The sequence below is a fragment of the Lepisosteus oculatus genome, chromosome 2 (genome assembly GCF_040954835.1).
Source record: "Lepisosteus oculatus isolate fLepOcu1 chromosome 2, fLepOcu1.hap2, whole genome shotgun sequence".
Taxonomy (NCBI): domain Eukaryota; kingdom Metazoa; phylum Chordata; class Actinopteri; order Semionotiformes; family Lepisosteidae; genus Lepisosteus; species Lepisosteus oculatus.
The window spans coordinates 4096782-4108950 of NC_090697.1; the positions used below are offsets into that span (position 1 = coordinate 4096782).

At 36.7% G+C, this 12169-nt stretch overlaps 1 protein-coding gene across 1 annotated transcript; it reads left to right on the top strand.

Moving 5' to 3' along the window:
- Positions 1–5248: 5248 nt before the first annotated feature.
- LOC138225464 (trace amine-associated receptor 13c-like) lies at positions 5249–11925 on the top strand (the record flags this gene model as incomplete). The annotated part of the gene is made up of 2 exons (XM_069185645.1): positions 5249–5261; positions 10982–11925. Coding segments are annotated over 2 exons (957 nt in total), but the record flags the coding sequence as incomplete, so codon positions are not given.
- Positions 11926–12169: the final 244 nt, after the last annotated feature.

Below are 12169 nucleotides of genomic sequence, written 5' to 3' on the forward strand. Positions count from 1 at the left end.
TGCTCTTTGTTAATGTGTAAGCCGGAACACATCATTATATCTCATTTTGTATTTCTTTTTTTTTTTTAATTGTTTGCCCAGCCTAACAGTATTGTTGTTATTGTTTTTATCCTGTAAAGTGCTTTGAGGAGCCACCTTTAAAGGTGCCATATACAATAAAGTTCATTATTATTACTATTGTTAATTTGCTGGACAGAGAGGTGATCTTATTACGCAGAAGACAAAGATAGCGATTTACGTTGCATTGTGCACTGTGCTGCTGTAATACCGTTTTAAATAATTAAAAGTCTAAACAGTATCACGTTTATTTATGGGTTTTAAATAAAGGCGATTTAAACGCGATTTAAATCAATATAAATGTTTATATTGTAACGCATAGGTGACTATTCATTGTTATTAAAATGACTTAAATTCGATCATGTTGTGATATTTAGAAATATACATTTGTTTGGTGCGAGTGAAGTTTTATATAATCTCTGACCCAGGGAAATGTTTTTTTTAAAAAAAAAGTCATGTTTCCAGCTGGATTCAAACACCCAACGTGTGATGTGGGAGTCAGGAACCTAACCCACAACTCCACCGGCAAGGTCGCATGAGGAGTGTTGAAAAAGCCCTACAGAAACATTATCAACAGACATCGTACAGCGTGTACTATTCTTGTGTTGCGGTACATGAATATAATTATATCGTAATTAATTTCTTTAGATTCCTCGATTCCATATTATATTCCCTTTTAATCAAATTCTAAAAGTATGCTTGTTGACTCCGGTATCACGTTAGTTAAAGACTTCGATGCTTAAAATGTTTAGGGAGAAATGGAATACTGGTGTGTATTTTTTCTTTAAAGTACAGAGACCAGCCATATACTGTATGTTTATGTTCCAAAATTAATATTGTTTATGGCCTTCACACGCATTACAGTATGCTCCTATTCTTTTTATGCTCAGGTACTAAGATTTCCCTTCAGTGGTAAAATTCCATATAAATATTCAATACTTAAATGGGCACAGTAAAGACATTAAATATACATATACAATACAGTTTGCATACAGTAATATGTTTATGTTCCTAAATCAATCTCTTTTATGAGCATGTGAAAGGCATGGTGAATCGGAGATTCTCAAAAATTACTGTATTTTGCATGATTGGAAACAAATGCGTGATTGCGAAATGCTGTGGTGTTACTTTTACAAAGACGGTCAATGAAAAAAAGAATGTGGACCAGGGCAGAACTTTGAGATTACAGCTTGTCCAAGGTCATTCATTATTAATACTATTAGTAATATCTTCGTTAAAGACTTTAATGGCGACAGCTCAAACATGAGAGGTTGAGCTTTATTAGCTCCACCTTGCGGAAATTCCAGATACTATTATTTTACTTGCGGTACCACGTGGTATTATGAGGTACTATACAAGAATTTACGGTAACTCGCTTAGGCTGCGTCAAGCGCACCGCAAAATAATGCGGTATCGCCTGCTTGTTTTGAATGGCTGCATCTGTATAACAACAGCTGATGATTCACTGCCTGACCAACTAAACAACATCTATGCGAGGTTTGACACTCACAACACAGACCCTTCACACAAAATGCCCAGTGAGCCTGTGGGAATCTGTGCTGCAGCTGTCTGAACAGGAGGTACGGAGAGCTTTCAGAAAGGTGAAGCCACGCAAGGCTGTTGGCCCTGTGTTTTATAGGCTTCATTGTAATATGTAACATGTCACTATCCCTATCTATTGTCCCACTGTGCTTCAAAAGGACTACTATCTTTTCACTGCCTAAAAAACCAAGGTGTCATGTCTGAGTGCCGGCGGCACTCACATTAGAAGTCATGAAGTGCATGGAGAAACTGATGGTGGGACACGTTGTTATTCCAATAACATGTTGTTTATTGACTTCAGCTCAGCCTTCAGCACAATTGTGCCAGGCAGACTGGTAGCTAAACTCAGGGATCTGGGCCTTAGCAACTCCATCTGCAACTGAGTCCTGGATTTCCTGACAGGCAGACCCCAAGTGGTGAGGACTGGAAACAAAACCTCATGCCCTCTGATCTTCAAAACAGAGGCCCCCCAGGGCTGCTGCCTGACCCCACGGCTGTATTCTCTATTTACACATGACTAGATTTAGATTTATCCCATGGCTGTATTCTCTATTTACACATTACTAGATGTGTGGCTAGATTTAACAGCAACCGCATCATTTCGATGTGGTATGGTGGAGCCACAGTATAGGACAGAAAAGCCATACAGAGGGTTGTGAGGTCTGTACAGAAAATCACTGGGACCGAGCTACCCTCCATCAACCGGATATATCTCGACGGCTGACATAACTGGGCTTGAGCTATACATTGGGACCCAGTTCACCCTGGCCACAATCTCTTTTCAACTCTGGGTTCTGGTAGGAGGTATCGCAGTGTCAGAACACTGACAAATAGATTCAAAAACAGTTTATACTCCCAGGCAGTCCACATCTTAAACAGCTCAAATTAGCACCTGCACACATTAGCATCTCCACTTTAATGTACTGCACTGTTTGCACTATGTCCTGTCTTGGCTGTATTATAATGTCTATTTTTAGTCTATTTTTTAGTATAATTGTCTAAATTTATTGTCCATGTCTGTTTGTCATTTGTGCCTATTTTCTTCTCTAATGTTACTGGGTACAGCTGAACGAGTAAGCATTCCAATGCACTTGTTGTATATGGCTAGAAATCATGAATCTTGAATCTAGAGAAACCTTCAGTTTGGGAATTCAGGTTTTAAACAAAATATTACATTTGACAAAATATTAAGCTAAGTTAAGAACTATAGCTATAAGTGCACAATTTTAAATCAAGGAAATTAATATTAAAATTGTTAAAAAATGTTTAAAAAGTCAATCCAATGGCATTCTTAAGAATCCAGTTAAATGTGAAATAAAATTTAATTAAAGAAAATAGAGATTCTGATCTGTCCTATGCACAGAAAACTCTTACTTTAAAGTTAAATTTCTGTTTTTAAATTTAAGCAAATACAATTTAATTAAATGTGTAGCAAATAGTGAAATATCGATCATAATCAGCTGTTTACTGCATCACAAAATGTGCACATTTATTTAACTAAACCATGGGTGAAAGAAAGAAATTAATTACATCTAGTCTGAAATAAGAGTTGAATTTATTTATGCATTATGCAATAGAGTAGTGTTCAATTGCCATCTCGTGGTTTAATTGGGAATATCTGGATTATTAGGTTACAGTAGTGGTACTCAACCCTAGTCTTATGGGACCACTGTGTCTACAGGTTTTTATTGCAGATCAGCTCAAAATCTCCAGTAGTAACTGACTACAATAATTTATCTGCTTGCTTGTATTTATCAGATGTGGTCTGAAATGAGAGTTGAATTCATGCTTTATGTAATAGAATAGTGTTCAATTGCCACCTTGTGGATTTATTTGGATTATCTAGATGTATTACCTGTAGGTTACAGTTGTGGTACCCAACCCTAATCTTGTGGAACCTCTGTGTCTGCAGCTGAGCTCTAAATCTTCACTACTAACTGATAACAATTGCTTTCTTGTTTAAATTTAAACAAATACCTCACTTAAAAAGGTACTATCTTTAACAGTTTAAAAATACCAATCTCTAAGAAGTATGTCTTAAAACTTACTTTATTTTTCTAAGCAGCTTTTTTCTAAATATATGATAAACAGAAAGTGGGAATGATAATATATCAAACACTCAATAAATATTTGTTTTCCTTCTGCTGACATCCTGCTGCTTACATTTCAGGTGATATCCCTGAATACGTAGAGTGCTGAAGCTCAGGAATTGGTATGGGGTTGATACCTATTCCTTCTCATTTTTTAAAGTAACTTTTATTGCACTGCCATCACGTACAGTATCCAACAATTTTCTAACCACTTCTTCCAATTCAGGGTTGGGGAAGAGTCAGAGCCTATCCCAGTGTGCACAGGGCGCAAGGCAGAGTACACCCCAGATAGGATGCCAGCCCACTGCAGAGCACACATAGACACAAAAAAACATACTCACACCAGGGCCAGTTTTTTTCCCAGTAACCAATTGAAGAAAGATATAAGATGTGAAGAAAGGGTTAACTGAGTCTTTCTGCATGAGGACTGGACTTCTAAGTTACAGGCAAAAGTTATGGCAGGAAAAGGGGATAACTGATAAGGATTCCAGATGCCAGCGAGAAACCCCCCTTTCCAAGGAAGGAAACCTAACACTGACCATTTGGCCAAAGTTTGTGAATTGTCCGAACACCGTGACCTCCCCTCATTACCATGGTAATGAGCTACATCAGAAGTGGCAGAAAAGGGCTATATAAAGTGGAAGTTTTGTACTGGTACTTAGAACAATACTTTTGTTTTATTGTTCCTTACATGCAATAAAACTCATCTGTTTAATTTAATCTCGGGATCCAGAACGTATTTGTCTGTTACAACACAATTAAACTATCAGTATGCACCCAGGTCTGGAATTTAATCCAGGGCTCCAGAGTACAGTTAGGTCATCAGCACAGACCGATGAACATACAAAACATTGATTGTAATTTGGGGTCAATTATTCTCTAAATAGTAAGTGCTTTCATCTACCACATGCTTTGGATTTATAAAAGACAATAAATGTGGAAGATTAAAGCTGTGTATTTTTTGTAAAATCCGCTTTTTATGCATGTAAACATACATTTAAATTGAACATTTATTGTAAATTCTGTACTGTAAATCAATGAATGTTTCTATTTTGGGAAATCCCATATTCACCTCATGTGACTAGCATGAATAAAGTCCTTAATTTGGACAAAAGACACAAATGAACATTGGAACAAATAAGGGTTCAGATGGTGAATTTCAGGAGTTGACTGAGCAGTTTCGTCAAAAAGTACAACATATATCCCCCAACTTGTAACTGATTTCTCCAGAATACACCCGAGTGGTTGGTATAATTAGAAGCATGTGAATTCTTTTTTTCCTCTGGCACAGCTTTGGTGAATTGAGTAATTATCCAGGCACACTTGATTAAACAAACATTTATTAACAATGAAAAGATAAACAGTATAATACACAAAACAAAACATACAGCACTCAAGTTACTATATTTACTGTATGTACTGACAAGGCATTTCAGAGGCCTAATCACACAGAAAACCTTAGACTGCTACTAAGTACTGAACTCTCAAATAATGCCTACAGAGGCCGCAATAAGAGATAAATTGCCTTATTGATAAATTCAATACAACCTCCTGTTAAATCTCTCTCTCTCTGTAAAGCTGGATGTCAGGTCTCTGCATTGCTGCAGCTTCACTACACCCCAGCTTTTCCCCTCTGGACTGCTTCAGCCTGCTAGCTTTTCTGCCTGCCTCTGGGACTCCGGACCCCAGTGGCCCAATGTTTACTGGCCCAGACCGGTACCTGGCACGTTACCTGGTGGACTGCCTCAATGACAGGCACCATGTCCTACCTGGCTCTGGTTGCAGACTGACCTGCCCTGCCCTGTCCCTGGTTTTCTTCCTTGCACTTGTCCATTCTGGAATGTGCCGGCTACCCTGGACTGTGACTCTCTTGCTCTTGAGTCTGGAACATGTCCTGACCCGCCACCACCATCCAGGTGGGCGGTGCCGCACAACAAACTCTTTACAAAGAATACAAGGGGGAAAGCAGGATGATTCTTCCCCCCAAACTACCAATTTAGTCGATATGACAAGAAAGGTTTTCTGTTTCTGACAGTGGTCTTAGGTGCAAACTAAAGCCTGTGATTCTTCACACCCATTCAACCAGAGAGAAATGAAACAGATTGTAGGATGCCAAATGGCATCTTCCTGTCCTATTTCTTTGAGTTCTAACACTGCCCCTTTCCCTGTATGTTCCTTTGATATGTTAAAGTCTTGCCTACTTTTAATGTCCCAAAACACGCTGCATGCTTAACACAGGAGTTCATGGGACAGAAAAAGTGGAGCATTTTAAACTGGCAAAGTCAATCAACAGATCTGAATCCAACTGAGCATGCATTTCATTTGATCAGAAGGAGACTGAAGGCAGGAAGCCCCACCAACAAGTAGCAACTTAAAGAGGCTGCAGTTAAAGCCTGGCAAAACATCTGGCAAAGTGCAGCAAAAAGGAGTCTGTTGATGTTAATGGGAGGAAGGCTTGATTCACTTATTGCAAGAAAGGGATTTGCAATAAAATACTGACCTTTTTACTTCTTTAATTTGCTTTGTCCCAACTTTTGGTCACTTATATTTTGGGGGACAGAACATTTGGTTGAAAAATGATTAAGTGTGTTTGCAAAATAAATCCTAATAATAAAAGGTGACCTTCGACTCTGAATAATTTGTTTTATGATAATTTCAATTTCTAATGTATACAAAAGGGAAATGCCAATTTTAGGTTTTTGTCCCACTACTTTGAAGGGCACTGTACATTGATATTGAATTATTGACATTGAATTAGTCTTATAGGATGGCAAACACCCTTTTTTATTAGTACACACGCTGGGTAACTTAGCAATGAGGTGTTTTTCTGCTTTAAGCCTTTTGCTCCTGATAGATATATACCGATGAAAAAAAGAAATGCAACACCTCCTCCTTCACACTCTGGCCCTCCTGTCTGCATGGAACAGGCTGAACAGTGTCTCGTTTATGAAGGGGACCTGATGCCACTGCTGACTAGTCCATCGCAGCCTCTGTCTGGCCCAAGATCTGAAAAGATCTCTTAGATGGACCAGTCTGATGTGTCGGTCCTGCTTTGAATTAAGGCCTTTTTAAAGGTGACCTTGTTCCACCTGGACCTTGTTGGGTAAAAGTGCACTTAACGAGCTTTCGTGTGATTGGCAAGTTGCAATGCATCACTGCACAAGCTGTGTTCCTGGTCAGGGGGCTTAAAACATATTGACAACTTTTAGTCAAAGTACATAAGCTATAACTGTAGTATTCTCATTCCAGAAAATGTTGTGTTTCTTTTTTCCAACACTATATAAATCCACTGTTCAGATGTCACAAGTTAAAATAATTTTAAAAGGCCATTTTCTTGTAAATGCCTTTTTACTAGCATCTAGAAGAATGCCTAGTGCAGATCTGTCTTTTGGTTTATTGTGATCAATAGGAAAATATTCCAAATATATAATTCAGAATTCAATATGTATAACTTGAGTTTATTATTGTAGTAAGGTCTCAGTGTATGAATTGCCAATTGTGCTGTATCTGTGGGCAGGAATAGATTAAGTGTGCGAGAGTCTCTACCTGCTCTCATAACATAACCATTTGAAGGAATTCTTTTTTATTTTACTTGTATTTTGGGTCTAAAAAACTAAATTTATAATTTTTATTCCAACAGAAATGTCTCCATGTACAATATTTGAATTTGTGAAACTTTGTTGAAATTTGTACATATTGTGGTGTCTCCGGGGGAATAGATAAATGTAATAAGTACGAAAGTACTCACACCACACACTATTCTTTTATTTTCATGAGGTTTCCTCCTTTTCTTTCATTCGTCCGTCTTCCAAACCAGTCCGCAATCTGTTTTCTCTGTCCTTGTTCAGTCCGTGTTCCAAAAGTTCATAAAAACCAACAAATCCGCGCTGAGTCCAAATCACAAGCCGTATACCGTTATCCTTTACTTATTCTGTAAATCCGTTGTTCTTAAATCTTTATCCACTCCAACCAAACTCCACTATCTTCTCCAAAACGCGTTCACCTACTGGCTTCCGCACCGGTTCACTGTTTCCGGGACATATATATTTTGTTTCCTGATGATGCGTCTCGTTGTCTTTCAGACTGAGCCCTTTCCATCTGCGGGTCAGCTGGTTTCTCTTAGCGGCCATCTTGGTCAGGTCTAAGTCAAGTATAGTGAGCAGATCGTTCCTAAAATACCTGTCCTGGATGACCCTTCCTCTGGTCCTCTTACAATATCCATCCAATTATCGCATTTTCATTTTCTTTTTTTTATTTCATATTGCATTTCAATTATTTTAATTTGATATTATTTTCACCTGATAACTTTGTTGTTAAGGTAAGTCCTACCTGTGTCCCTGACTCATATGTGTCTCTATCCATGGCATCCAATTTGGCCCCGGGTTAATTCCTTTCATTCTGCCTTGGATACCAAGAGGCTACATGTCTACAGGTTTATGTGCCTCAGCATTACACACTTGCTCCATTTGCCCAGGAGACTCTTATCAAACTCAATGGTTATAGAAGGCCAAGATGTTGCCGTTTACTTCTATCCCTCATTCTATTCACAGTACAAGTCTCTAATTTCCATTGCTGTTTTTCGGAGTACAATTAAAAACTCGGGCCCTTATCCATTCAGATAACACCGCCATTTTTAGCCAATTTAATAATACCAGTGACCTCTTTTCCCGTTTACAAAGTTCTCGCAAATCCGGAGCTATTGCGAATGTTTCTTCCAACTCAAGACTGCCTCCTTGCTGCTCATGCCTATTTATTTTAATAAGCATATCGCCTAGGTCTTTGGAAGCCTTCCTTCTTTACATACAGTAACCCTAAACAAACACTCCTCCAGTTGCTATCCAACTTCTGCGATGACTCACACTTCACAACACAAATTCTTCTCACCTCCTCCATGCTTCATAGTTCTGCATTGGTGGTGTGGAGTCCCGCTTGATTCTTTTGGTGGTCCTGGTCTCCTTGTCCTATGGCCGGGAGATCAGTCCTCAGCCAAGCGGGTTAAGCGTGGGTGTTGTCATTCCTAGTGAACTGTAGTTGTTCGTGGTAGTAAATGCATATTTACGTGTCTTTGAGAGCTGAGATATCATTAACATATGAGACTTATATAACCTACCAGGTAGACAATAACACAATAAAGTTTATATATTTTGACTTTGATGACATTTGTATCTTTCCTGAATCAATTACCAATCATTTGCATTACTCAAATTACAAATAGATCAACAAATATATTACTCTTGTTTGTTTGCTATGCATTTTTTTATTTTATTTTTGTTTTGGGGCAATTATTTTTTATTTACCTACTTTGATCATATTTTCTAGTATTTTTATTATTATCCTTATTATTATGTATTTAATTATTTATTGTATGAATTGTTATTGTATTATTATTGTTATTGTATAATATTATTTTTGTATGAATTTAATTTGTTTAGTACTGTATATGGTCATGTTTATTGGGTTTGTAGACTGTTTTACATTTTTTCAATTATTTTGTCTTTTTTTTTACATTTTAATATTTTGTTTGGACAGACAATATGTTGTGTTTGTACTTGCAAGAATAGCGATTACAAACATTAAAATTATACTTGCTTTATTTTGTCCAACTGAGCAATTTTGCTTTTATAAAATATACCAACTTTTTCATGTTTAATGTGTACGATGCTGTAATACAGTTTAAAATAATAAAAAGTCTAAACAGTATCAACTTGAATTCTTATCTCTATTAATATAACTATCAAGTGGTATTAAATAAATACTGTGTTTTAGTATAGACTACACTTCAAAAAATAAAAATCTAATCTTTCCACATTTGATCCCAAGAGGAAGTACAATACGCTCCTGCTTTGTTTAGCGATGGTATGAAAAATAAATCTAAATGGTGAGAAAGCAATGCTGGAAGTTTATTAAGATACTTAGAAGACAACAATATACATTGCATTGTCAGATTTTTAATCAATAAAGACATTTAATTAAACATGTGTTTGCGATTTAAATCAAAATGGGGGTAATGGGGACTTATTATTTCTCTCTTCTCTCTCTTATTATCAAAACTAGTTCAATTGCGTTTTTTTTTGGTTTCATGGAGGGCTTCTCATATAGTTGGGCATTCAGGTAGATTGCCAGGCGAAAGGATTAGTAATAATATATTGCTAAAGCAAGTCAGTTTTTTGCGACACATAAAAGACATATTGTGGCATTATTAAATAGGACGGACACAGTGACTCAGACACTCGTTGAATGAAAAACACAGCACAACACAGCACATGTATATTTTATTCATTGGGAAATTGCTGACTGAATCGATAATAATACAACACACCAACAACACTTGTGTATGACTTGCAACATTAGATGATAAACAGTAGAATCACAGTTATATTCACCACTGTATTAATAGTTAAAATAGATACAAATTTCAAATTTGAAAGATTTAAAAAAATAGTTTATTATTATTTTACATCTGCATGTGAGATCACAGGGTGCCCAGCGGGTGCTTTGTTTCTGTGGGACAGTGATTAGCTGCCGCCCCCCTTCAGCCAGTCAGTTGTGACAGAAATACTTTGTTCACATTTGCAGACCCAAGTGGAAAGGGAAAAAAAAATAAAAATGGCAAACACTGAATCGATGTTCTTCGAAACAATATTAACCGACAAAAGCAAAACTCAGGTCAAGTTGCCAAACTTAAATTTAGCAAAATTGAAAAGTTTTATTTTAAGTGCATCCATTTCTGTGAACATCAACTCAACAGAGTTGGAATGTGCCTTTTTATTGGTAGTTTTATTTTTAATCAAGGTATGCTGCAGTTCCTTTCCTTTCTCTGCCATCTGGTTCTCTGTCTTCACCCGTAAAACACCCTTTTTAACATTTTACTTAAATAAAGTTTATAGTAACTTTATTCTTCCTTGTTATCCATTTAATTGAAGTTGAGCTTTGTTACTACACTTTACAGTCTGCACACAATTCCCAGTACAATAGGAGTAATTAGACAAAACAGCAGTGATTGTCAACACCTGAAAGCTGGAGGTGGGATCGCTAAACCCTCTTTTATCATAAAAACAGGAAAGACAAGTCTGGAAACTGGTTCATTTCAATCTAGTATGATATATTTCAAACTTTTTACATGTTTTTATGAGTGTCTTCCTTGTTAATATACTGTATATACAACTCAGCTCTTTACTTTACTTTGATGGATTACAAACTAGTGAAATTAGATGAGATGCAACATCTTACATCATTAAATTATTGTTATCCACTGTATAATTCATCCTGTTCTAAGGAAGTCCGATCTCCAGCTGTGTATGTGGTGATGTATATTTCTGCAGTGGCAGTGGTGATGCTGACAGTGTGTGGAAACCTGATGGTGCTTCTTTCTATCTCTCACTTCAAGCAGCTCCACACACCAACCAACCTTCTCCTGCTCTCCCTGACTGTGGCAGACTTTCTGGTTGGAGTCATGGTGATGCCTTTCTCTTTAATTGAACTAATAGAAACATGTTGGTATTTTGGGGAAACTTTCTGTATACTTTATAACATTTTTGTGTGTGTCCTAACTTCAGTATCGATTAGTAATTTAGTATTTATAGCAATAGATCGATATTTTGCAGTATGTGATCCATTGCTTTATTCCACCAAAATAACTATTAAAATAACATGCTTATTCATACTGTTGAGCTGGTTAATGTCACTCCTGTACAATATAGCACTTATTTATTTTAATGGAAATATGGGCAAATCTGCAGAACTGAGTGCTTGCCTTGGAGACTGCTTACTTTCAATTAGTGAACATTGGGGCACAGCTGACTTACTGATTACTTTTGTTTCGCCTTGTTCTATTATGCTAACACTTTACTTAAAAATCTTTATAGTTGCTAGAAAACATGCACAAGCCATTAGCTGTGCTGCAGATCAAATATATTCAACCACTGGGGTCCAAAGAACAATCCCCAAGAAATCTGAAAGAAAAGCTGCAAAAACATTAGGGATTGTAGTTGGATTTTTTCTGCTCTGCTGGGTCCCATGTTACATCTGTACACTTGCAGAAGCAAACATGAATTTGTCATCTTCTTCTGTGCTAATGAATTTCCTCTCTTGGCTAGTGTATTTTAATTCTTTTGTTAACCCTGTTATTTACAGTTTACTTTACCCCTGGTTTCAAAAGTCTATGAAACTCATTGTAACTTTTGAGATATGTAGTCCGGCATCTTCTTTGATGAACCTTTTCCCTGAAAATCATTAAAACATTTGGTCATTTTTCTCTAGTCACAATCTATACTATTAAATTAAAATACTATTTTTTTCCTTTTCCGTTTTTTGTGACTCTCATATTTCAGAAAACAATACTGTAAAGACAGTTGTTGTAAATCTGTAATTTAGAAAGTAGAATGCAAGTAGGATGAAAGAATGTATTACAAGATATGAAACTATACAGTATATCAAATCTCTATGACTGTTGACTACAAAACTTTAAAATCTACTATACA